The 27,480-nt window shown below is 41.6% G+C and overlaps 3 protein-coding genes, 1 long non-coding RNA gene and 1 other non-coding gene across 7 annotated transcripts; 1 reads left to right on the top strand and 4 right to left on the bottom strand.

Annotated features, from left to right (window-relative positions):
- Nucleotides 1-295: 295 nt before the first annotated feature.
- LOC103999525 (probable sugar phosphate/phosphate translocator At3g14410) lies at nt 296-10,709 on the bottom strand. Of its 2 annotated transcripts, XM_009421299.3 has the most exons (8): nt 10,390-10,709; nt 2,660-2,767; nt 2,481-2,515; nt 1,815-1,927; nt 1,440-1,701; nt 1,089-1,357; nt 735-777; nt 538-642 (listed from the first exon to the last, which is right to left on the bottom strand). In XM_009421299.3, exons 1-7 carry the CDS (start codon nt 10,540-10,542, stop codon nt 761-763), a joined length of 957 nt encoding a protein of 318 aa, XP_009419574.2. In that variant the 5' UTR covers nt 10,543-10,709; the 3' UTR covers nt 538-642; nt 735-760. The 2 variants fall into 2 exon arrangements, with proteins under 2 accessions (XP_009419573.2, XP_009419574.2); XM_009421298.3 differs by lacking the exon at nt 735-777 and having other exon boundaries at nt 296-642.
- Nucleotides 10,710-11,625: 916 nt separating this feature from the next.
- Nucleotides 11,626-16,753, bottom strand: LOC135594032 (uncharacterized). The gene is made up of 5 exons (XM_065084442.1): nt 15,835-16,753; nt 14,853-15,496; nt 12,296-12,486; nt 12,029-12,095; nt 11,626-11,959 (listed from the first exon to the last, which is right to left on the bottom strand). The coding sequence occupies exons 1-5, from the start codon at nt 16,742-16,744 to the stop codon at nt 11,918-11,920; spliced, it is 1,854 nt and encodes a 617-aa protein (XP_064940514.1). The 5' UTR covers nt 16,745-16,753; the 3' UTR covers nt 11,626-11,917.
- A 277-nt stretch (nt 16,754-17,030) lies between these two features.
- LOC135594031 (spliceosome-associated protein 130 A-like) lies at nt 17,031-23,550 on the top strand. Its single transcript, XM_065084441.1, has 3 exons — nt 17,031-20,187; nt 22,252-22,743; nt 23,124-23,550. The coding sequence occupies exons 1-3, from the start codon at nt 17,164-17,166 to the stop codon at nt 23,259-23,261; spliced, it is 3,654 nt and encodes a 1,217-aa protein (XP_064940513.1). The 5' UTR covers nt 17,031-17,163; the 3' UTR covers nt 23,262-23,550.
- A 1,897-nt stretch (nt 23,551-25,447) lies between these two features.
- Nucleotides 25,448-27,348, bottom strand: LOC135594441 (uncharacterized). 2 transcript variants are annotated; one of them, XR_010480096.1, is made up of 3 exons: nt 27,102-27,346; nt 25,748-25,848; nt 25,448-25,680 (listed from the first exon to the last, which is right to left on the bottom strand). It is a non-coding gene; the product is annotated as an uncharacterized LOC135594441 (long non-coding RNA). The 2 variants fall into 2 exon arrangements; XR_010480095.1 differs by having other exon boundaries at nt 25,448-25,848; nt 27,102-27,348.
- Nucleotides 26,911-27,037, bottom strand: LOC135594557 (small nucleolar RNA snoR111). Its single transcript, XR_010480109.1, has one exon. It is a non-coding gene; the product is annotated as a small nucleolar RNA snoR111 (small nucleolar RNA).
- Nucleotides 27,349-27,480: the final 132 nt, after the last annotated feature.

Genomic DNA, 27,480 nt, shown 5'->3' with positions numbered 1-27,480 from the left:
GAATACTAAAAATCAAGCCAATCCAATTTCAACTGACCAAACCTGTTGAACACAAGCAATTGATCCTGGAACAACATGGAACAAAAGAATTTAATTAAGAATAAACTGTTCAGCTGGAGGTGGGGAAACAACTCTAATGTAAGTTTATATCATACATGTACACGCAAACCCACCAGTCTTAAAACTGCAATCAGAATCTGGAGGCAATGATATCTTAATTTTGGCTACTTGCTTGTCACACCGTCACCAACTTATACCAGAGTGCCAAACTTTCAAGTTCTCAACGATCATGCCATGAAACAATTCCAAAATATTTGACCATGGAAAAGAGCTGTCGAGCTAAGACGGCTTCTCACTGATAAACTATTATTTGTCCTGTTTTACAGTCAAAATAAGCATATTCCCATTTCTGAGAATTCTATCGAATATAAGACAAAGCAGAAAGTGATCCATCATCTGATTTCTAGTCTCACCCCAGAAATCATGGAAATCACCTTTATGTATTTTCCTTTAGCGGGATCAAGGCTGCCTGATCATCTTGGGATTTTCCTTGATCATCAGTGTCAACATTAACCACTGATTTTATCTCAGATGCTTCATTTTTCAACTTGTGATTGTTGTATGCCACAATACCTGAAATAGCTGCAGATAAAAAAAAATGATCAAGACACTGCAAAAAATATTCACTAATTTCTTAAACATAGATATAACCAATAAAACATAGCCGACTCAACTATCAAACTACTTTGCGGGGCAATCATTAGATCCTACAGCATTCTGGAATCAAGTAGCATTACCACCCAATTGTTGAAAGAGAGAAACACAACAGTCAGCAAAATTAAGCTCTCATAACAAAAGATAAACCCACTTCTTGAAGAAATCCATATCTCAAACTAGGCTTTCCAGCAAAAAAAAAAGAAGGAAGAAACAAAAATAACAGGTACTTACAAATGCTAATTTAAAAAAGACTAAACCATAAATAATATGATATACCAACAAAGAGTATCACCAAACCTTTTGACTCTGGAAGCAACAAAAAAGAGTACTAGGAAAAGTGAACACATCAAAAGCAGATGTTTACTACATACCTATACCATAACCAATCAGGTTGATGATTGTCAGCTTTGAATCAGAAAATATCAAAGCTGATAGTAAAACCACAACCCAGTCCCTGACAACTCCAGCAACACGAATCGTCAGAGCACTTGTGCGGGTAATCACAAGGAAAACTGACAGATTGAGTGCAAATGTACAAAGACAGTTAAGACCCAAAATTATTGGTGGGAAGTTCCAGGGCCCACTAGAATCCATTTTTGGTTTCTCCAAGAATATCCATGGAACAAACAGGCACAAAGCACTGTGAAAAGCAAATAAACATCATTACTCCATGGAAGAAGGATTTTAAACCAGAAACTGGAACATGAATAGTCCAATACTACCTGCAGGGACTAACATAGTACATCATAGATATTGAATTCAATCGAACACCCTTTTTCTTGACAAAGATTTCAATGAAGATTAGTCTTAAAGCTTCACCAACTACACCACCCATCTGATAAACCACACCAATCCAACTGATGCTAATCTCCCCATATGAAGCCACAACTACTCCAACACTAATCACAGACATGATAGTAAACATTCTACAACTAAAAGCTTCAAGGCCTACAGCTGCTCCAAGAAAAAACACAGCAACAGGCACTGCAAAATTCAAAAGAAAAAACATTATTGGCATCCATTTTAACAACAAATCACCAATAGGGTTTGTTTAGAGTTTAGAACACGATAAAGTGAGAAAAAAATTTAGAGCTTACTGGTAGCTTTCAACATTTGGGCGAATGCAACAGATATGTAGAGGTAGGCACTATTTCCCAGCCAAAGAGTCATTGCGAACATGGCACCAATTGGCATGACTGATGTGATATATCTGAGGATTCAGAATCCAGTGAGTCCCAAAAATGAAATATGAGATCAGAGCCCAGTTTGCAATTGGAAAAAACCATTATTCAAATTATGGTGCATCCAGTGGTATATTCTGGTATCTATCCAACTTGGTACTGTGGTCTTACACCCTGCTTTCTCCCTCTAAAGATGTACAACCATCTTGAAAGAATTTTTGCTTATTCAAACCTGCCTCAACTTCTCCCCATTAACAGATCCTTTTTCTCTAAATATGGTATCCTTTTCAACACAGACATCGGTTTTACAGAGCCAAATATTGCAAAAGTAACTTATACATACTATGCATTTATGCAAGACACAGTAAATATATTTTTTAGAGAACCTAAGATATTCCATCAATGTAACGGATATGTTATTAATGTAACAGCTAATTGATCCCTCTAATTTTATAATGAATCTCAAAATAGGTGCAAATGTACTTGCATGATGTCTGAAAGATTAATGGAATAAGACAGAAAGTCAGAGGGCGACAAAATGCATGGTAAACATTGAAAAGATAAGCATAGTTGATTACTCACATTTCTGAATAAATTCCCCCTTCAATCTTTATAATCTGATAAACAAATAAAAAAATACCTTGAAAATAGAAAAAATATAAACGAATAATAATTAAATAATGGTCAATAAGAACCACATATTTATGCAACAAGCAAATGTATTTCAGAAAAAAATTTGTATTGCTCAAAAGAACAAGTACCTTAAAGACTTTGGTGAGTAGAAAGCATAATACAGAGGAGAAAAGCATGTGAAGTAAAGTCAATGCAACTGGATAGGGGAAATTGATCTGTTTAGAGGATAAGACCCACTGCACCATTAATGAAGCATATTAGCCATGTAAAATCAAAGTTTTTAAAAAAAATTGTGCTACATAGTCACTGATAGATCAGTGACAAAATTAATTAGAAATAACCAAAAAAAGTTGCAATTACCTATAAGGCTACAGGAAAGAGCATCCAGTTTCACTAATTTTTATAAATTTGAATTCGATTATTCAAAGTTAATAACAACTATTTCACTGAGTAAAAGGTGAAAGGTGCATTAATTTTCATACTTGGCCAATCTTTTATGTGTGATCCTCTGCATCAGATTAGATCTCTTTGAGCAATGGCATCAGAAATTTATATGTTTAGGCACAGGAACAATAATTCAGCACTTAATATAAACATGATACATACAGAAAACGATCACAACCCATCACTTAAATTAATCGTGCTTACAAAGAGCAAACAATCACTTTAGTTTATAGTAATTGTGCAGTCAAAGAATCATACAAAGAAAAGCTTATCCAAATGGATCGAGATATCTACTTTATGTGTCTACACAACACTCAATTACATAGAATAACACAACTTCAGTCTTGAGAAATTTTGGCTTATTGCCTCTTCAAGTAACAGAGCCTAAGTGGAATTAATTATAAGCTTCAAAGTCAAAGTGGAATTACTTATAAACTTGGGCTATGGAAACAAGCTTTAGAAGCTAAAGGTTTTAGATTAAATAGGACTAAACCTAAATATATAAAATACAAATTTAGTAACTCTAGAAATAAGCAGAAGAATATGATTAAGTTGAATGGACAAAAAATCTCTTTAAGTAAAATATTTAGATATCTTAAATCAATTATTCAACAAGATAAAGAGATCGATGCAGATATTATTTATAAAATAAAAACAGGTTGGTTAAAATGGTGAGAGGCATCAGGAGTCTTATGTGATCATCAAATACTTTGGAGATTAAAATAAAATCTTTATAAGACAATCGTAAGACCAACAATGCTTTATAGATTTGAGTATTAAGTAGTTTAAAAATAACATATACAAAAAAATTTATGTTGTTGAGATGAGCATGTTGTGATGGATATGTGGAGTTACTAAAAAAGATAAGAAGAGAGAAAATAATTTAAGATAGCATGGGCATATGCTTAGGAGACCTCCGATTAGTGGTACGAGAAAAGGTAAAGGAAGATATAAAAACACTTTAATAGAAACTATAAATAAAGACTTAAGTATTCTAAACTTAGCTAAACATGACTTTTTACGGATCCCAATGATGGCAAAAGATTCATATATCCAACGCCCAGTGATTTAAAAAGTGCTAAGCGCCAAGGTCCAAAAACGCCCGAGGCGCTAGGCGCTCGCCCGAGCGAAACGAGACGCTAAAATATAAAAATATATAATATAATTAATAAATATAATTATTTAAAATTTTAAATAAAAATATGCTATTAAATTAAGAAAATCTAAGATACAAAATCACAATGTCACATTAACAAAAAGTTTCAAAATTCAAAATATATTATTAATCTATTAACAGTTTACATTAACAATATAAAATTCAAAATTCAAAAAGTTTCACATTAACAAAAAGTTTCAAAATATATTATTAATCTATTAACAGTATTGAAAATTAATCATTTCAAAATTCAAATAAACTTAATATTAAGAGTATACTGTATACTAAGCCTGACGGAGAAACGAAGAAGCAGCAGCGAGCTGACACGGACTTAGCTGGTTTTGCCTAAGTCGTGCGGCACCCTTGCGTGTCCGTCCGCAAAGGTCAGCCTCCCCGAAGCCTCCCATTGTCCCTTAGGACCACCAAAAGAGAGAACGGGTTAGAGAGAACGCCTCAATCGGGATCCACAAGCAAACATCTCCGAAAAACACTTCATAGACAATGCAAATTACAAACAGACTTTACAAGCTCTGAACAGTGGCACAACAAAGGGTAAAATGGTCCATTACAGACCGAAAAGCTCTCACGCGTGTCCACATGACACAACCTTTATTTACAAGCCTAAAGAGGCCACCAACCCAACTAAAATAGGACTATTAAGCCTTCGGCCGCCCCTTTACATGCTGTACAAGGCATGAACATGCCAAAAGACACGGACACACATAAGCATTACATCTAACATCTTGTTTAGAAGTTTGTCCGTGACATTCTCCCCCACTTATCTCTTCGACGTCCTCATCGAAACCTTTGTGAACACTGCAACTCTTCGCCTTTGCTGAGTCTTCAATCTTCTGCTCCAGCTGCAATGCGCCTCCTGGCTCCCAGCTGCTCTCCGCTGCTGTTTTTGAGTAGTCGAACCTTTGATCCGCCATGCTGCTTCAACTCGCCAATGACTCTGACTCTGGTGTGGGGTTGGCTGAGTTGTGTTGATCCTCATTGATTCCTGCGGATCTCCCAGATGAAGGAAAAGACCATCTTTACTGCGCCAGTCTCTCATAAATTCCACATGCTGCTTGAACTGGGTGGATGCTTGTTGGAGCTTTAACGAGCATCATCTCGCAAACTTCTGAAGTTTTGGGTCCTTCCTCCACAAAATCTGCTCATTGACTCTTCTTTCAGTTAGTTGTCACATCCAAGTAGGTTCGCATCACTTCCGCTTTCGATTGGCATTTCGTTGGGAAATGAAGCGGACAATCTACTCTCAGTAGCACTGATCACCGTTGGTGAGGATTTGACAACTATTGTCTTCCATTATCTTCGAAGGGTCTTTGAACTTGTGCAGAGCTCCTCTGCTGGATAGATAAGAGAATTGGGGTACTCGGTTTCGCCCATTCTCTTAAGAGTTGAGAAGGCAAAGGTTACTTGACTTCGCCCGCCTCCTCGAGGTTGTACTTCATGCATCGAGCTGGTTACTGGCCTTCGCCTGCTCTTTGCTCACACTTCTGAAGCACTTGAAGTGTTTGCACTCCTTGCATTGAGTTAGCTACTGTGATTCACCTTCTCAATGCCATCGAACTTCTGGAATGCGGGAAGTTTTCACCCCAACTTGGAGTAATTCTCTGATAGATGAGGTCGCCTCTGGGATTGTACCGTCTTCTCCATCAACCCTGCCGCCTACTCCACTGAGTAGCAAAGGAACAGCACCACGTACTGCTTGCTTCGTTCCTTGGTCGTGCACTCTTGCATGACCCGAAGTCATTCACTTACGGCTATCTTGATGAGAAACTTGTTGACACCGGTCTTACGAAGTTTCTTGGCCTCTGCCCTTCAGCCTTGTCTCGGTACTTGGAGATTGCCTCTGCATGCTCCACCTCCTCGGCCCCTTTCACGACCAAGCGCTCTCCCTCCATGAGAGCAAGGGATCAATGACTTGCACGGAAGTCCCGCCTCTGCGGTACCATGGCGCTGCGATGCCCATGGCCCTACTATCCGTCGCCTCGCATCTGCATCCCTTTTCTTCACAATCAGTAGAGATGTCTCCGTGGCACTCCTCTGAGTCCACCTCCATTCTAACTGATGCTTGATTTTTGGGTAACTAAGTCCCTCTGGACTCGTCGTCGCTTCCTCGCCCCTTTCGACCCCCTGCTTCAACACCTCTGTGTTCTCCAAGCAGACTGTTTGGTCGATGGAAAGACAGATTGCAACTCCCATGCATGGCCTCTGCCATCACGTTGTAGGGTTTGCACCGATTCTGTTCTCCTTAGCTTCCTTGGTAGCAACGTTCGCTTACTCGGCCTTGTCCTCTGACTTGCCGGGCTCCCTTAAGCGAATATGAGCTCTGGAGCAGTCCAACTCTCCAGCTGCTTCGATCATACCTCTGCATGATCAAGTCCCTCCCATGGAACTCACTGGTACTTGCATTCGAACTTTTCCCTTAGTGGAACACAGCCCCCATATGCTGATGACCAAGGTTTTCATCCGATGCACAATTCGATGCACGCACGGAAGACCCGCCTCTGCGGTACCATGGCCTTCACTCCTTGAACCCATAGCCCTTCTTGCCTTCGTGTTGTTCACCAAAGCGGAGCTCCCAATAGCTCCCGATCATACCTCCATATGATCTCATCCCTCACGGGACGATGTCGTGTGTATCGCATTGCCACGAACTGTTCCACCACGATCCGCTGCACCATGTCGCCTCGTGGTGACATCTCCATTGCATTCTGATCCTTGTGGAATAAACTCGAATTGTGAACCCTCCATGTGTGGCCTCTGCCAATACATCGCAGGGTCTCCTCCACCTTCGATTTTGTTCGCTCCTTTGGCAATCGACCTTCATCCACCCACTCTTGGGTCACACCTAGATGAAGCACCGCTCTAGGACAGTCCGTCGCCTAGTAGCTCCCGAAGTCCACCGACTTCACTGTAAATTGTGCACCATTGCCTGGATCCTGGGCCTCTGCCCCTACCAGTACAATCTCCGCTGCACACTGCTTCCTTCATAGCAACTCGAATGGCAACACTGTGGCATATTCTTCAAGAGTACCCGCCTCTGCGTCCTCTTGCCCCGTGCTAAGGCCTTCTGAACCCAACTTCGCCTCCGCAAATTGAGTCGCCTTAGTTCCTCCATCAAATGCTCCTCCGAGATAAGGTGCATGTGCCCAGAAGCTCCCTTCGTCTTTGGCACCATGCAAGATGAGTCCGCTCCGTCAGAATGAAGGACCCATGGAACAACATAATCCTACCCTTGCCTCTGCAAGGGTTTATGTCTTTGACCTTTGTCTAAGGAAAGCACTGTGCTTCTGCTCCATGTTCCAACTTCTCTGCTGGCTCCCTTCATGCGGCTAGGGTACTTCGCCAAGTTACACCCAAGTTGCTCCGCTCCTCGTTTTTGCATTGAGTCGATGGTGGCCCTCGAGCCCACCATTCCACGGGTCAGCCCTCCCTTAAGTCCGATCTCTACATCGACTCCAAGTGTGCCTTCATTTAAGTTGCTTTAGGTCGCTCCCCCACTTGATCTCGCAATGCATCCACCAATGCATTCTCTTGAGCGAGATCATGCAACAACTCCTCGCTGCTTGCTCGGTCCATTGAGCTTCGTGGAGTTGTTGTTTGTGAGGTACTCCTCCTCAACATGTGAAGTCCATCTCACATGATTCTCCCTCTGGAGAGCCAAGACTTATCCCTCCTGGATAACTGTCCCGTTGGAGCAACATCTCTCTTCGTTTCGGAGACCACCATCCCCTTGGACTACTCCGATCTGCTGAACAAACTGTGCATTGTTCTGCCTCTTGCAAACGCACTTGCTAGATTGCGCCTCCACGTCAATACAGCCACCGCTGCACCCCTCAAGGCCTAGCAACATGCTGAACTCGTTGCACACTTCAGCCTCCTCCGGATGTATCCTTCGCATGCCGAAGAGAAAGTTTCAATGCTCCATGGCGCCGAGTCTCGACCGCCTTGGGATGGCCACGAACATTCCATCGTCCGTATACAAGCCCATGCATGAGTACCGAATTCTTCGAGTTAGCAATTCCCCTCACCTCTGTGAGCTTTGCACAACTCTTTCGATCGCTGAGCAACTCATTCCACTTTGCATGGTCTCGTCCTTTGCCAAGCGCCTCGCTTGCCTTGAGCACCATCAAGTAAAGTTGTCAACGTTGAGCCGTAGCTCAAACTCAGCCATCCCAACCTTTGTGCGCTCCGCATTCTTCCAAGCTTGCCTGTTCTCGTGGTGCCTCTTGCGCGAAGGGTTGGCCATTCCTCTGAATGCCAATGTTAGATGCCCGCTCCTCTGAGCGACTCTTTTCCCTACATCTCCATGCCTGTTTTTCCTCAAACGGTCGCGCGTTGCTGACTGCCCTCCATGCAGCCCCGCTAGGTCCCCCACGTTTGCATGTCAAGTGTTTCTATGAGTGCTTGTCCCGCTCTGATACCATATGACACGGACTTAGCTGGTTTTGCCTAAGTCGTGTGGCACCCTTGCGTGTCCATCCGCAAAGGTCAGCCTCCCCGAAGCCTCCCATTGTCCCTTAGGACCACCAAAAGAGAGAACGGGTTAGAGAGAACGCCTCAATCGGGATCCACAAGCAAACATCTCCGAAAAACACTTCATAGACAATGCAAATTACAAACAGACTTTACAAGCTCTGAACAGTGGCACAACAAAGGGTAAAATGGTCCATTACAGACCGAAAAGCTCTCACGCGTGTCCACATGACACAACCTTTATTTACAAGCCTAAAGAGGCCACCAACCCAACTAAAATGGGACTATTAAGCCTTCGGCCGCCCCTTTACATGTTGTACAAGGTATGAACATGCCAAAAGACACGGACACACATAAGCATTACATCTAACATCTTGTTTAGAAGTTTGTCCGTGACAGAGCGGCGGCAGCGGCAGCGGCAGCGGGAAAGGGAAAGGGAGCGGGAGGCGCGAGTAGCGGGAAGGCTCGTGGGAGGCGCGAGCAGCGACAGCGGCAGCGGGAGCAGGAGCGACAAGCAGCGAGATCGGGATCGGGAGTGGCAGCGGCAGCAGCAGCGGGTTAGGGTTGGGTAAGGGTTATATCGGTTTAGTTGGTTCGATTGAACCAACTAACAACCGAACCAGGACCGAACCAGACCTAAAATCCTGGTTCGGTCACTTGGTTTACCCAGGCGCTCGCCCGAAGCGCCCAGCGCCTGGGCTCGGGCGAGCGCCCAACGCCTGGGCTCGGGCGAGCGCCCAGGCGGCGCCTGTTTGAAGCGCGCCGCCTGGGACATTAGCAAAGCACTCGGGACTCGCCTCGCCTCGCCCGAGCACCTAGGCGAGCGCCCGAGCGCCTTTTTCAATCACTGCCGACGCCAAATAGTTGGGACTTACGACTTTATTATCATTATTGCTATTACCTCTTCAAAACATCTACATGGAATTTTGGTCCACCGCAAACTTGAGAAACCCATCTTGAAAATTGCACCTACAAACAAAAGAATTCTATTGGTTGCTCCTATCAGCATTCATCATTTAGGGCAGGACACGTTTGAGTTCCTAATTTTTAAGCCTGCTAAAGCAAGACAAAGTAAATTTAAATTTGTAAGCCACTTGAATCCTCTTTGCACCTTAAATCATCATCACTTTTCTAGAACAAAGGCTGTTTTCAATTCCAAATAAACGATTCTAAAAGAAATCTCATGATGGTTACATCTTTCAGTGTGCCAAGTTCACCAGGGTAAGTGGACCTTAAGATTAACCTTTAATCATATCATACGCTTCATGTAAGATGAGGTTAGCTAGTATTTATGTTAGTTCCAATAAAAATTCACGTTTGGTTAATGCTGCCAATTACCAAATGCCTACGTTACCAAGCATCAAAGAGTGGTCCTTAACGTGTAAACATATCATACACCGATGAGGCTGTGCTAGTATTTATGTTAATCCTAATAAAAATTCGCATGTGGTTAATGCTACCAAATGCCTACGTTACCAAGCATTAAAGATCTAGATCTCCACCACCAACCACTTGTTGACTTTTCTCGAGGCGCACATCTAAAGGAACAAAATAAACGACCTCTGGGAATCAACACCTTGGCATCACGATCTTGCTCGTATGCCCTAAAGTAAGTCTAGGATTGAAAAATACATCCGAAGAACAGCACGGATTCAGAATTCTACAAGAACGAAAACACATTAAAGAGTAAGAAGATTGCAACCCTGGTATTTTGACTCGAAACGAGATCTCATAATTATACGAGAGCGAAGCAATGAGAGGGGGAGTGACCTTGTTGAAGAAGATCTGGCCGCTGGACAAGGCAATGTAGAGGAGAAGATAACCATACGTGATACCGCCTTCCCGGCACCTCCGGATCAAGTCCGCCGCCACCATAGCTGCCTTTTCTCCCCGGGCAAAAAGGGGGCCGGCGGGTCGATTCATCTCGCCTCGCACGCACACGAAGGGTGAAGAGAGAGAAGCGGATTGGGATGTTGGGGGGAGTCCAACGAGCCGACGCCTCGTCGCGCTGCGGAAGACGATCGCTCAACGAGTGACGCTCGTCCTTCCCCCGAGGTAACCCGAGGATGACTGCCTCACGGGTAACTCGGTTCAATGGATTGGTCCGTTATAATTGAACCGATATAATTCCTAAATATATTTATTTTTTAAAATTTTTTTTTAACATTTAAATAGTAAACTATTTTTCAATAGATTTCAACTATTTTATAACTAAAATAGAAATCATTCTATTTTATTATTCTTATAATAAACGATATTTATTTGAACTATATTTTTATATATGAGATTACTTATATTATGTTTTGAGTCAGTTTATCTAAATTATAGTTGGAACATTATAGTTATTTGATTTTAACAATAATCAAGTCTTAATCAAGATCCAACCTAGCTTAACTATATCCGATGACTCCGTGTCACGATGATTTTACTGATCTATCAATTTTATTTGACATGAACTATGGATCAAAATACTTAAACGAAAAAAAATAATCTTTGATAATTATGAAAAAAAAACATCATCCAAAAAATTCAAAAAAATATTTTCTTTCTAAAATTCATCCTTTTCTTTTCTTTTCTGGGTCATACCAAATTAGCCATGGATATGAGAATATAAATTTGACTTTTCTCCTCATTTTTATGGTGAGGCCAAAAGTACTGGCAAGACAACTTATCAGAAATGATTTACTTAAATCATTGTTTCAAAGAGGATTTGTGACACCTCTGCAATTTCTTTTCTTTTCGTCTGACAAAAACATGTAACCAAGATGAGCTTGGCGAATCTGCAGTGTGATTGTCGGCATAGGTAGCAAACAAAAATAATAAGAAGCAAGAAAAATAGCTGCTTCAAACTCGTTCAAATTCCGATGCGCAGAACAGAGTGAATTATTACAGAGCACAAGACCTTTGACAAGAAGCTCACTGACAGAGATTATCCACAAACAAAAGTTTGTTCGTAGATTCACCTCCTAGCAGATTATAGAGATAAGAAGACTTTAAATATCAATATTTTGGAGAGATTAGTAACATACTTCCTTGATATATTCCATGCAAACCAAGCGTGCTCGCACAAAATATTATATTACAATGCTGCTAGCACAAAAAATTACAATGCTGCTAGCACAAAATATCACAATGTTTTACCAGACCGAGTCATACTGTCATACATTACAGAGAATATCAACAGGGGGAGGATTTAGTTGCAAGAGTCTTGATAATGTCTCACTAACCTTCATCTACTATACCAAAATAGTCACTGGGATAGTGACACCATAATACAACCAAAAAAGGAGAAAATTAGTTAGTGCCTGGTCATATTTCTCCACTTGTCCTTCAGATCAACCTGTTTGACGAATAGCTAATTTTTTTAATATGTTAAAGAATGAAATAGAACAAGCCCGAGAATAGATACCTCTGTCCTGTCTTCAAATATTTTAGAAAAGCAGCTCAATATAAACTTCCAATTACCCACTCCATGCCTTCGACAAGAAACAGAGAATCATGTAAGTTGTGCATCAGTTTCATAATGAAAATAATATATACAGCTCAATAATCTCAGATAGGTTATGTAAATCCAATTTTTGCACGAGAAAAAAAAATATAATGATGCTAATCATTATCAATGCAGTAACCAGTAAGTCATATATAATGATGCTAATCAAGGCATAGAAGTGCATACTTCCGTACAGCCTTTCTCAGAGTCTCTTCTTCCAGTGAACTCCATCTCTTGCGCTTCCTTCTTATAACAAGCTTCTTGTTTTCCATTATGGTCAAGGGAGAACAAGTCTTCTTTCTCTTTGGACTAGGTAAGGTAATTTTCTCCGCAGTTGGGGACTTGTCCGAGGAGGACTCTATTGGATCCTCCCCCCACTACAAAGAGAAGATGTTACTGTTATTATCTTACAAAAATAGAAATGCAAACAAGGAAAAGAAAACTATATAACATACCAAGTTAAACATGACCAAGTCGATTTTTTGGACAAATAATCTCACCGCTTGCAAATAAAAGTGTCATAATCTGAAGTTGTAAGAATGAAAGATCTTACAAGTCATATGACCTATTACCACAGATTTCTCTAAGTGGTCCCAACCATTCATTAAATACATTTAAAAGGAGATAATACAAACTAGAGCTCTTAATTCATTCAACTGAGATCGAACCAGCCACTTGTATTACTCAGTTCATCTTCCTTTCCAACCCTATGTACCTAATCAGTTACTTTATTCTACATGTTGCAACTTTTTATTGGCAGCTACTAATGAAATAATGATCACATTGGTTTAGATCTCAGAGGACCAACTAAGACATGTTGCAACTCTATTTAACATGTTCCAATTTTTTGTTGGCAGCAACTAATAAACATAATGATCACATTGGTTTAGATGTTAGAAAAGGACCAACCTTTATACCACTTTAAGCACCTAATATCAAGTATGCACATCACCTAAAACCAAGTCTGAACCAAAAATCATTGCTTGACACTTATTTCTTTGGCTAAATATTTAAATCTCTACTCTCTTTTATGTGTAGGAGGAGCCACTTCAGAAGCAGGGCACAACTAGAATCATTTTGGTTATTTCATGTCAGGCAAATGTGTAATTTGATGAAAAATAATAATAAAATGGTTAAGTCAATATTTACTACTAATGGTGATTCTTATCATTTATTGCACGCATTCAAATTTAAAGCGACAAGAACATTAGGTAGCCAAGATAAGATTTAAGTTCTAACTGAAAGTAAATACCATGTAACATTGATTCACATTCATTTCCACTGTTAAGTGCAATCAAAATCCACAAGCCTTTAGTAAAGTAAGGTCTTTCTCTATAACTTCCTTGTCTTCTCTAGCCTATCTCTGCCATATGGGCACCTGAAACTTGAGCTGATTGTACCCTTATTAACAATGGATTATATGTTCCTGAAACACCTCAAAAATTATTCTACATCGAAGTAACACTCAACTCCCTATAACAAAACTAAATTATCGCAATGCACATGTTTAGTAGGATCATTCAGACTTTGCTTTCTTCATGTATCGACCTAATTCTATTCAATTAAATAATTAAACTTTCCAAAAACAGACATGTAGGGGACACATTAACTCTGCTCATGTTGTTTGTTTGCAAAACAAACCATTTAACAACGATATAAAATAGATACAAACAAATCTGCATCAGATTTACATATCATAGTTTATGTTTCCCTCCATGATGTAACCTTTCTATCTGAAATTATTGTCACCACCTAGGATTCTTTCTGATGAAAAAATTATACTGGTGTCATGAAGCCAATAATTTCTCTTCCAAATAAATTTCTAACACAAATCTAGTGCCATACTTGACATATCCTAAAAACAATTTAAAACTCACTGCCTCTTAAGCCTTAATGTCAATTTTGTTTATTTCATGTCTTTAAAAGCAGAAATCCAAATTATGAGGTGATCTGAGAAGACCTCTTCGTTAACATTTCAGAAGTCTGATCATAGGATGTAACATTTTCTGGAGATTTAAAATTACAAGCAAAAAACTTTGCCTCCAGATAAAAAAGAAATCTTAGAAAGAAGAACAACCCAAAAGGAAAATTCCGATGAAAGAAATCAGTGCAACTCCAAGTGTTCCACACCACTCAAATATGATTACCAAACTTGTTTTAATTTACTGCATCCAAATCAAAATTTCAATTTCTGTTACTTGCTTTATGTAACATGAAAAACTGAAACAGTTGCTAATGAGTCCCTATCATTTAAATATCTAAAACAGTAATTATAACTGAACCCAATGAAGATTAAACTTGAACTATATTTCAACTTATTATAATTGCATGTACTGCACCAATCCTTTTTTTCAGTTAGGCTAGAAAAAAAGCAAATATTCCAATATCAAATTGGATTGAAAAAGAAAGAAAAAGCAAATTAAGTAACTAGTGAACAAAAACAGGAATAAGGGATGATGAAATAAACACCAAACTTCTAGCCGAATTAAGTTATCTATGCAATCATGCCACAGGAAAAAAAAATCAACATAGATTGTTTTGAATAAAAAGGTGAAAAAGTGATGCCCACTAGCTTGGTTGGGCAAAGGCACTCGAGGCCTTCTCAAGGGGTCAACGATTCCAATCCCCAGTGGCAGATAGTGTCTTTCCTCCCACCCATGGTGATGGATAACTCAATCCTGTGGGACTCGAACACACTACAAGCATGATGCAGAAAAAAAGAAGAAAGACAAGTTAAAATTACCTCGAAAGTATGAGCAGTTGGATTCCTATCCATCAGGCTTCGTTTTTGCACCCCATCAGTATTAGAAATTCCAGTCCCTTTCATCTCAGCATGGATTGTTGGAGCTGCCTGTACCCTGTTATCAATTCCATCTGATTGTTTCTCAACAGATGGTTCTCTATTTGATTGAACAGCATCATCCTTTCTTTGCTGCATACTTCCATCCACGTCAAGAGCATCATTTTTCTTGCTTTGTTCCACAATTTCATCCACACCATTGTCTTTGGAACCAGTTTTAACAGCTGAAACTTGTCCACTTGCACCTACCTTGCTTTGTTCCACAATTTCATCCGCACCATTGTCTTTGGAACCATTTTTAGCAGCTGAAACTGGTCCACTTGCACCTACCTGACGTTGAATCTCTAATTCTTCCACATCATTTGTCATCCCAAAGGACCTATTCTTCAATACTTCAGTTGCTTTCATCACTGCATCTGGAAGAGGATCAACCACCACCTTGTGAAGATCCACACAACTTGATTTAAGGGCATTAGCCACCTTCTCAACCTCAGGTGCAGACATAGGATCAAATTTGTCAGTGGGCTTTCCAAGGTGTACAACTGCATTTTGTTTTCTAGCGATCTCATTCTCCATATCCTTGTCCACTACATAAATCAAATTATTAAGCAAGCATAGCCAAAGTGACCAAAAAGCCCAAGTACAGAGCAAGTTAACTGATGCAAATTACCCATGGAACTCAAGTTACTCAAGATATAAGCAAGCAACTAGAATTTTCAATATTTGCACAAGTACAAAAACTCCTTAGATCAAGAAAGCATACAAAAATTCTATGGAATCTTTAACATAATCATAATAAGTCAAGAAAGAACAAAAACTCTAGTAGGATGTTTAACAGAATCATAATAAAAGAACTCCTTGGATCAAGAAAGAATACAAACATTCTATATAATCTTTAACCGAAGCATAGTCAAGGAAAACCTACGAGTATCACACAACGTAGATGATGTTTCGGGATTTGTCTCCAAGAGAACCGTCTCTCTATTGCCACCATGATCAACGACGGCAGATGATATTTGTTTATTCTTCTCCAAGTGAACCACTTCTCCATCGACCGCAACAGACACACTAGAAGTCCTCTCTCCGACTCCACCGGCGACTCCTGAAACCTTAACCTTGTCACCAGATTTGGCCGAAGTTTCGCTACAGGGTTCTCCCAACTCAATCCCGTTTCTAGCAACAATCTCGGCAGCGAGTTCAAGAAACGGCGGCCCCAACTCCTCCATTGCGGCCTTCAAATAAACCCTAAGTGCATCCAATGCTTCGTTGCTCGTGTCCCTCTCCAGCAAGCCCCCACTAACGATGCCGCTCTCGACGGCGGCGTCAATCTCCATCCTCAATTTCTTTAGCGGCTCGGCTGCCAAGACGGCGGGACCCGCCAGCTCGAGGTCGGCTACCCTGGAACGCAAGAGGTCGACGAAGGTCGTGAAGGCGTCGTAGTTGGAGGCAGAGAAGGAGAGGGAGATGCAGTGGAGGGCGACGGCGCGGTAGGCAACGGCCATGGACTCGGCAGAAGAGGAGGAAGAGCACGATGTGGGGGGGTCGTCGAGGAGGAGGTCGAGCGAGTGCAGGGTGTGGAGGGAGGGGGAGCCACGGGAGAGGTCGGAGGTGAGGCGGCGGAGGAGGATGGTGCGGCGGAGGCGGAAGGGGAGTGGGGACGGGAGAGGAAGGGCGAGGAAGATCTCGTTCGCGAGCCAGTCTTCGACGGGCTGACGGAGGACGAACTCCGCCACCCACGCGGCTGTGTGTGTATTCGGCATTTCCTGGCCGCGAGAGATTGGGGGTTTGGGGTTCGAATATAACAATTGCGCGACCTTCAAATCGCGAGCGCTCATAAAGTACACTACCGCATTTTTATGAAGAATTATACGCTACGTCATATATATATATATACACTCACTTGGGCCGTCGAGTCCTTCACAAGCATCCTTATTGCAACAAGATCTAAAATGACTGGGAACGTGCACTCCTATACCTGTACGACTGAAGTGGGTCCCGTCGCCGTTTCAGGTGCTCGACCCAGTCAGCACGGGAGTAAGATTCGGAGTCTGAAAAATGTGTCGCTGTCTTTTTATTTTTAATAACACATACTCAAAACGATCCACACGACTCCCTCTCTTCCTCTTTTTCTCCCCGCCCTCTTTCCTCCCCGCAAAACCCTAACCCTAAATCCCATCCAAAAAATTCCATCGCTTCCCGCCTCTCTGTCACAAGGAAAGGAAGGAGGACGAGAAGAGGGTGTTATTAGGGAAAGATGTACCTGTACAGTTTGACGCTGCAGCGACCGGGCGGCGTGGTTTGCGCCACGAACGGCAACTTCGTGGGAGGGAAGACCCAGGAGATCGTGGTGGCTCGAGGCAAGACGCTGGACCTGCTCCGCCCCGATGAGTCCGGCAAGCTGCAGACTCTCCTCTCCGTCGAGGTCTTCGGCGCGATCCGCTCCCTCGCCCAGTTCCGTCTCACGGGCTCCCAGAAGGACTACGTCGTCGTCGGCTCCGACTCCGGCCGCCTCGTCATCCTAGAGTACTCCCGCGAGCGCAACGTCTTCCACAAGGTCCACCAGGAGACCTTCGGAAAGTCCGGCTGCCGCCGCATCGTCCCCGGCCAGTTTCTCGCAGTTGATCCCAAGGGCCGCGCCGCCATGGTTGCCGCCTGCGAGAAGCAGAAGCTTGTCTATGTCCTCAACCGTGACGCCGCCGCCCGCCTCACCATCTCCTCCCCCCTGGAGGCCCACAAGTCACACACCATCACCTACTCAGTCACCGGCGTCGACTGTGGCTTTGATAACCCCGTCTTCGCCGCCATTGAGCTGGACTACTCCGAGGCAGATATCGACCCTACGGGCCAGGCCGCTGCTGATGCCCAGAAGCACCTCACGTTCTACGAGCTTGACCTGGGGCTCAACCACGTCTCCCGCAAGTGGTCTGAGCCAGTCGACAATGGCGCCAACCTCCTCGTCACTGTCCCTGGAGGTGGCGACGGCCCCAGCGGCGTCCTCGTCTGTGCCGAGAACTTTGTCATATACAAGAACCAGGGCCACCCTGATGTTCGTGCCGTCATCCCCCGCCGTGCCGACCTTCCGGCAGAGCGTGGTGTCCTTGTTGTCTCCGCCGCCACCCACCGCCAAAAGTCCATGTTCTTCTTCCTCCTGCAGACCGAGTATGGGGACATCTTTAGGGTCACCCTGGAACATGAAGGCGACCGCGTCACCGAGCTCAAGATCAAGTACTTCGACACCATCCCCGTCACCTCCTCCATGAGCGTCCTCAAGACCGGCTTCCTCTTTGCCGCTTCTGAGTTTGGCAACCATGCATTGTACCAGTTCCAGGCCATTGGGGAGGCGGAGGACGTTGAGGCCTCCTCTGCCACTCTGATGGAAACCGAAGAGGGATTCCAACCGGTGTTCTTCCAGCCCCGAGGCTTAAAGAATCTGGTGAGGATTGACCAGGTTGAAAGTCTTATGCCCATCATGGATATGAGGGTCATGAATCTCTTTGAGGAGGAGACCCCTCAGGTGTTTACCCTCTGTGGCAGGGGGCCCCGATCCTCGCTGCGGATCCTGAGGCCAGGGTTGGCTATCAATGAGATGGCCGTGTCACAGCTCCCGGGTACTCCCAGCGCCGTGTGGACAGTGAAGAAAAATGTGAATGATGAGTTTGATGCTTACATTGTGGTGTCCTTCGTGAATGCCACGCTTGTGCTCTCCATTGGTGAAACCATCGAAGAAGTCAGTGACAGCGGGTTTCTTGACACCACGCCTTCGCTCTCAGTATCTTTGTTGGGAGATGATTCCCTGATGCAGGTCCATCCCAATGGAATTAGGCATATAAGAGAGGATGGGCGTATTAACGAGTGGAAGACACCTGGGAAGAAGACCATTGTGAAGGTTGGGTTGAATAGGCTTCAGGTGGTGATTGCTCTGAGCGGAGGAGAGCTTATTTATTTTGAGATGGACATGACCGGCCAGTTGATGGAGGTGGAGAAGCATGAGATGCCTGGGGATGTGGCTTGCTTGGATATTGCACCAGTTCCAGAGGGGAGACACAGATCCCGCTTCCTTGCAGTTGGTTCTTATGATAACACAATTCGGATTCTGTCATTGGATCCTGATGACTGCATGCAGATCTTAAGCGTTCAGAGTGTGTCGTCACCACCTGAATCCCTCCTATTGCTTGAGGTACAGGCTTCGACTGGAGGAGAGGATGGAGCAGATCATCCAGCTAGTGTCTTTCTCAATGCTGGCTTGCAGAACGGTGTTCTTTTCCGGACAGTTGTTGATATGGTAACTGGTCAGCTCTCTGATACTCGATCCCGGTTCTTAGGATTGAGAGCTCCCAAGCTCTTCTCAGCTACTGTGAGGGGTCGGCAGGCGATGCTTTGCTTGTCAAGTAGGCCCTGGCTTGGCTATATACATCAGGGACATTTCTTGCTGACTCCTCTTTCATACGAAACACTTGAATATGCTGCATCGTTTTCTTCCGACCAGTGTGCTGAAGGTGTTGTCGCAGTCGCCGGTGAAGCTCTGAGAATTTTCACAATTGAGCGGCTAGGGGAGACATTCAATGAGACAGTTGTACCTTTGCGGTATACTCCAAGGAAATTCGTGCTGCAGCCCAGGTGCAAACATTTAGTCATTATTGAGAGTGACCAAGGAGCATTCACTGCAGAGGAAAGAGAAGCTGCTAGAAAGGAATGCTTGGAAGCTGCAAAGATGGGTGAAAATGGAAATGCTAACAATAGGCAGCAGATGGAAAATGGTGGTGGGGCTGGTGATGATGATGAGGATGATGCTCTCTCTGACGAGCAATATGGTTACCCAAAGGCAGAGTCCGATAAGTGGGTATCTTGCATCAGAGTTCTTGATCCAAGAACAGGCAACACAACTTGTCTGTTGGAGCTTCAAGAGAATGAGGCCGCATTCAGCCTTTGCACGGTGAACTTCCATGATAAGGAGTATGGAACTCTCCTCGCTGTCGGAACTGCAAAGGGATTACAGTTCTGGCCTAAGAGAAGTCTTGCTGCTGGGTTCATTCACATATATAGGTTTGTTGAAGAAGGAAAGTCTCTTGAGCTTGTTCACAAGACACAAGTAGAGGGAGTTCCACTCACACTGTGCCAGTATCAGGGGAGGTTGCTTGCAGGTATTGGCTCGGTGCTCAGGTTGTATGACCTGGGCAAAAGGAGATTACTCAGGAAATGTGAAAACAAGCTCTTTCCTAATACCATTGTTTCCATGCACACATATCGTGATAGGATTTATGTGGGTGATATCCAAGAGGTACATCTTTCTTCTTTACTTATGTATTCTTTGCCAATGTTTTTTGCAATGATCAACTAGTTCTCCAATTTTCAATGAAAACATATACACTCGTCTCTGACCATTATTTTAGCTTGTAGATCTCCTATTCATCATTTGATCAATTTCTGTTTCCTGCTTGGTGTTTTACGGAAGAACACTCTTATGGCTTTAGCTAGTGTCTAGTTACCTTATACCTGTAGTTGTGGACTGTTTGGTCGTAGAGGTGTTGCCTTAAGGATTTGGTGTGGGTAATTTCATACACATAGAAGGTATGTAAGAACACGATGGAAGTATGAGAGTTCCTTGCCATTCTAGAATGTATCAGCTGCTTGATTGTGTGGATAGTACTATTATTAATTAACAAAAGATATCATGTGGAGGTTTCTCGTGACAACCAGTCTGCAACCTCACCAGACTTACTTCCTAAAAGGAGAATGTGACCGTTTGGGTGGGTAAAGAACTATATACTTTGTTTCACCATATTAGATTGTCAATGAGGGATTGTTTGATTACCATAATCTTGCAATATCTAACAACCTCATTGGAACCCATTGGATCCCTTTATTTAATTTATAATAGATGGCATGTGGGAAATATTTAAGTACAGTGGCCATTCTTGCAACCCTCCAAGAAGCAGTCTTTTTGTACCATAGGGTCTCACCAGCCATTGTCTAGGTTTATCTTTAACATGACTTGACCTACAATCATTTTGGCTTTGTATCTAAAAAGGACTACTTGTGTTGTCAATTTGCAGTTGGTTTTGACCTACAATCATGTTGGCTTTGTATCTGAATGAAAAATCTCTTAATAAAGAAGATTTGCATTTATAATACACCATATAACGGCAGCCTTTTATATTTGTATCAACTAGAGTACTGGATTTCTGATCCCAAGTAACCATAAAATATTATTTGACACCCATCTTAACTTAAACATGGTAGATGCTTTTGTACTGTTCGATAGATGTTATTTGAACCTAATCTACCCTAGAGTTGATCAGAATCTTTAGTTGACCAAGCAGTATCAGTTGGCAATAATTCTTCAAGTATTTTGCTCCCATGATATTGCAATTTGTGTACTACTGATAGCTGAAAGATCAGTTGCAGGGAGGCAATGAACATATTGATATTTATTTCTGTTGTCACTTTGTTGTTTCTTTGACTCCTGTTGATTGTTATTAACTTGCATTATATTAAAAGTTGTAAGTGATTGGAAAAGATATCGAACTTTATTATTCAACCCAATTGTTTCTAAGGTGATCAATTCGGCTTTTAACAAATTGCTTTATGTTAAAGCACCTTGTTGTGCAAAGATGAAATTCTAATAGTAGTACCTGGAGTTAGAATTTAATGTAAATTGTATTCTCTAGTATGCCTTTTAATTTTTAGTCCATGGCATAAAAAGGTACGATGGTTATTGAAAAATCCTAGCAATCTCCAAAGTGTACAATCTGAGGTTAACAGTGTAGAATTTTCTCCCAAGAGTATGCAAGAGGACACCTCCAACAATACGTAGTCTCTGTGAAAACACTTGTGGGTGCTGAATGCTTTTTGCATGCATGAACAATTTTTTCCATCCTCCTACCTTGTGCACTTGGATATTCATGGGAATAAATCAAAGTGGTTGTGTTGGACTTGTTCTTATCTTTGTTTTGCATATATTGGTGCATTTATGTTTGTGTTCCTTCAAGTATACAACAAGGTTTTGAATATCGTACCATACTGGTGTGTCAATCAGCTATCAGTATGGTACATACCGAGCTGTACCGAGCATACCAACACATGGTATACTAAGGTGTACCGATGTACCATCCATACCGGTCCTCTACCGGATTGGTACATACCACCCATACAGAGCGGTATGATATGATATTGCAAACTTTGGTATACAGTACCTTATGACTTATATATTTGCACCACTATGTGGACTTCTTTTGAAAATGTGCACATACATGTGTACTCGTAATTCAGTGGATTACTTGCTATTGAGATCTTGTAGGTCATGTTTGCTAACTTTAATTGTCATTCTGGTCTTCTTTTGCAGTCATTTCATTATTGCAAGTACAGAAGGGATGAGAATCAACTGTACATTTTTGCAGATGATTCTGTTCCAAGATGGCTCACTGCTTCACATCATATAGATTTTGACACCATGGCAGGGGCAGATAAGTTTGGGAATATATACTTTGTCCGACTGCCGCAAGATCTATCGGATGAGATTGAGGAAGACCCAACAGGGGGTAAAATAAAGTGGGAGCAAGGGAAGTTAAATGGAGCTCCCAATAAAATGGAGGAGATAGTACAGTTTCATGTAGGCGATGTTGTGACATGCTTGCAGAAGGCCTCACTGATACCTGGAGGAGGGGAATGTGTTATATATGGAACAGTGATGGGAAGTTTAGGTGCACTACTTCCATTTACCTCTAGGGAAGATGTGGACTTCTTCTCTCACTTGGAGATGCACATGAGGCAAGAACATCCACCATTGTGTGGTCGGGATCATATGGCCTTCAGATCTGCTTATTTTCCTGTTAAGGTGAGCTATCAGGACCCATGCAAGGACATTTTTTTAACTTCTGATTTGAGGTTATGGATCTTGTCTCATTTTCGTATTATGGTTCTTTAAGCTAATTAGATAGTTGGGTTAGCAAGGAAGATTATGATTCATGATTACTAAAATGAGATATGGAATAGTGAACCATGTCATGTTCAGATTGATTCATCTGAACATATTCTGTGGTCTTGTTGTTGGTTTGTTATTTACAATAATTTGGATGGCTGAACGACCACCAGCTAGTGAAGGGTCCATTTCGTAGTTGCTCTTTGATTAAAATTCTTTACTGTGATTACTGTTCTTCATACTTAGATAATTATTTATGATCATCTCATGTATTGCTGATTTGAAACATTCTTCAGGATGTAATTGATGGTGATCTTTGCGAGCAGTTCCCAACCCTTCCTCCTGATTTGCAGAGGAAGATTGCTGATGAACTTGATAGAACCCCAGGAGAAATATTGAAGAAGCTCGAGGATGTCAGAAACAAGATAATTTGAGGATTGGAACAATGGGTTAGGAAGGGTTTTTTCCAGCAAGCTAAATGTTTGTCATATCATGGTAGTGGCAAGTATTACTTAATTGTGGTGTTAATAATCAGAGGTAATTTAGCTGCTAATGTTGTTGTCATGTTAGGAGTGCAACCTGCTGCTTTTCCCGTGATATTTTTTAGTTGCATTTTGAATTTAAATAGTATTGACATGCAAAACTTCTATCAGTTCAATTAGCTTCTCATTAGGGACGCTACATACTGATTCACAGTGAATGCATAAGATACTCTTTTTGTTCGCTGTTTTTTGTCGGTAATATTTCCTACAAGCAGCTAAATCTTTTGATAGTGCTACCTCTTTATTATGTTGATCTGAGAAACCTGAGGTGCTAATTTCATGCTTATTATATAATTGATTCTGTTTTGAACAACCATCATTTGATTATTGGGTAAATCTTAAATTCAGATGGATCCCTGTTAGTGTCATTTTTTTTTGCAGTTATACTTGCCCATGGATATTGCTTACAGTGCGTTTCAGTTTCATCAGATAGTCTTGGCACTCTTCTGTCATCAAATCCGATTTCTGGTTCCAGTTTCATCATATCGTATTGGGACTCTTGCCGTCATCAAATCTGATTTTTGGCTCGCATGAATGTTCAGTTTATGTTCGTCACTTGGAATTCATATTTTCCGGCTGTGCATAATCTGGTTCGATTTGGTAGAGTTACAGTCGGCATACATGCAGCTGGAGAAACTGGCAATACAAAGTTGAGCTGTAATCTTTCCAAGAACTCTGTTTATTCAATTCTTTTGACATTGTTTTGTTTCCTGGAATCATTTGCGATTAAAAGGCTTTCAGCTTGGATGGGGCTTTCGGATAACAAGAAAGGTGTGTGAAATTCCTAACAAGAGTCGTTCGGATTATGAGAGAAGGAATTCTCCAGGATAATCCAATTAGAGCGAGACTCGGATAGGATTTCGTATGGTTTGATTTTACCATGTCCAATATACGATCGTTGGGATTAGATGAATAAGATATTATAGATACCTGGTAATTAAGGACATATAGGTCCGAAGGATTAGGGACTATGGTATAGTGATTTAGTACATCCATGGTTGATAAGTTGAGGTAATTATTAGCTCTATAATAATTCATTATATTAGAAGATTGGATAAAGATCCAATGTGAACGAGATAAAAATTCAGTGTGACGATCCGTTAAGGATATGCTTCTAACACCTATATAAATAGGAGGAACTCTCCTATTTTAGATCCATGAATGAGATCTGACTGGAAGATTGGATAAAGATAATAGGAGGAACTCCCCTATTTTAGATCCATGGAAGATTGGATAAAGATAATAGGAGGAACTCCCCTATTTTAGATCCATGAATGAGATCTGATTGGAAGATTGGATAAAGATCCAATGTGAACGAGATAAAAATTTAGTGTGAATAGTATCCATTAAGGATATGCTTCTAGCACCTATATAAATAGGAGGAACTCCTCACTAGAGAGGTGATCTAAGTATGGATTACCACTAGAGAGGTGATCTAAGTGTGGATTACCACTAGAGAGGAGTATATACGATCTCCCCAGGTAACGCTTCAGGTAACGCTTCTGATTACCACTAGAGAGGAGTATATAACGCTTCTGACATGATATATGCGATTTTTCGGATCAGCGAATTTTTTTGACTCCCCACGATTTCCCAACAGTCCCAACAGATTAGGACTTTCCTAACTATAGTTCCAACATATTATGACTCTTCTAGCTAGAGTCCCAATAACTAGAGTCCTAATAGTTATGAATCCGAAATAAGATTTCATATCTGACGTTTACATTTAGAATTCAGAATAAATTATTATTTAAGTTTAAAAAAAAATAAAAAAGGATAAAACAAGTGTGATGGTTTTTTCTAAATTTATGCATCATTTTCTTCTGTTCCTCAATGATGGATTATTTCACAAAAGTACAGAAAAAAAAAAGCTTGAGTTGGTGATTAGAAATTGGAGACTCCAATTCTTTTTCCCCATTTCTCTCATCGATCCTGTGCTCGACCAAACACATTTTTCTAACGCGAATTGGAGACTCCATGGAGACTCCAATTCTTTTTCCCCATTCCTCCCCCTATAAAACATTCTTTTTTCTATTCCATGGAATGCTCGACCAAACACATTTTTCTAACGCGATCGGTATCTTAAACTTGTGACGATTAAGATTTAATATAAAATTGTTAATCTATTATCGAATGAGTCATCGTCCGAATCATAATTAAAGATTATTCATGCATCTGCCGGAGGCTCACAGGGGGGATGCACTGTGAAGTCTTTAATGCCGTCCGTCCACGTGGAATGTGATCATCCATCTACGTGGATGTCTCTTTTCTGCGAGCATTGCTTCAACTGGTTGGCCTTTCGTAGCCTTGCCTGCAACGACGGTGAGAAAGCTCTGTTTATACTATCAAGCTTATCGAAGGGTCGTGGCACGTCTAACCTCATGTGGAGACCTATTAAGCATGACGATGATGTGAAGCAAGTGTCCACGTGTCGACATCTGACACACCACGTACTATCCTCTCATCAATCGATACATACCTTCCAAATAAAGCAAACCTTAATTAATACTCACATCTGAAATTAGTCTCTTAAACAAATTTATGAAATGTAGTTGGGAATATCTCTTGCTTAGAATTATGTAAGAAAATTAACAACCAAATTTACATTATTTGAATTTTATGTAATTTTTCTTGGAATGCTCTAGTGCACTTTTTATCTTTTGTTTTGATATTGGACAAAGTGGGCACTTTATACTACCAGTGTGGGCTTTAAGCAGGTACAGATGCACAAAAATATTTGGAATTGTCACAATGAGATTTTACATTTTACCTTTGCTCACAAGATGATCACTCTTTCACTCTGAAAAGATCTAAATGCATGGCCAAAAGAACAGATCTTTAAATCACTTTATTTGCATTTAGCACACATATTGCCAGGTTGTATAGCATCAGCACAAAGTACAAGCAATAAAGCATAACAAAACTAATAGGTTCACAAAAAAAGCATAATGCATTTAGCACAGATCTTTAAATCACTCTTTCACTCTGAAACGCACTGTAAGTAAGAAGATACTGATTCATCTGAACAGTGCATGCATTCACAGTGAATGCATCTGAACATACATACGAGTAAACGACTCAAAGATGCACAACCAAAATAACTATTTTTTAAAATATAAATATTATTTTATATACGAGTAAACGACTCAAAGAAATGCAGGGACAAAAATCGATTGAAGTACAACAAAGAAGGGTTATAATAATATCAAATCTGGACCAACCAAAAACAAATTGTTAGGGCCGATTGACCATATTTTTCTATTATGCTATAAGAAATCATTAATCGGTTAATTAAGACAAGAAATCGGCAAAAGTTTGATATCTGACGATGCAGAACAACAGAAATGACCGACTGAAACGAAGAACATTGGGAAAAAAAAAAAGGAAGATTAGGAAGTGCATCAGAAAATAAAGCGTCCCCACGGTTTGGATCGGTTCAAAGTGAGGAATAATCAAAATAGACACAAACATCCCTTGCACTTCCTATAGTAAATTAATAAGATTCAGATCAAGAGAGAGAGAGAGAAGGGAAGAGGAGAGAGTCTGGTCGAGCAACAATCGAACCGCCAACGGGTGGAGTGGCGACTGAAACGATATCTCGACTCGTCTTTTTGCCTCTGCCTTCTGATCGAGGAGTACGCTACCGAAGAGATGCGTTCCCTCTTAGCATGAAGCAGAGGAGAGACAGAGAGAGAAAGAGAATAAGAAAAGATATCGACTGGTTTCTCTTACGCTGCAACCGAAGCCCGTCGGCGGTGGAGAGGATTGAAGCCGCCTTCAGATTCTTAGTTGGTTGGTGGTAGAATGGCGCAACCCTAAACTGCAAGGGGCGTTATATAGAGAGCAAAGGGGGAAAGGGAAGTTGGTTGGTGGTAGAATGGCGCAACCCTAAACTGCAAGGGGCGTTATATAGAGAGCAAAGGGGGAAAGGGAAGAGAGGCGGCCGTCCTCGAACTGCTTGCAGGAGATGAGCCTCTGCTGGCCCTCTTATACTGAATCGGTGCCTCGACATTGTCGATGGTGTGCTGTAGGACAAAAAAAAAAAAACGGTGTTTGCACTGACAAAAAAAAAAAAAAACGGTGCAATGTTCAGAAGGTTAATGGGCTGATG

The sequence above is a fragment of the Musa acuminata genome, chromosome BXJ1-9 (assembly GCF_036884655.1).
Source record: "Musa acuminata AAA Group cultivar baxijiao chromosome BXJ1-9, Cavendish_Baxijiao_AAA, whole genome shotgun sequence".
Lineage (NCBI taxonomy): Eukaryota > Viridiplantae > Streptophyta > Magnoliopsida > Zingiberales > Musaceae > Musa > Musa acuminata.
Note: the sequence above shows the minus strand (reverse complement) of the source record. Positions and strands in the feature narration are given on the sequence as shown.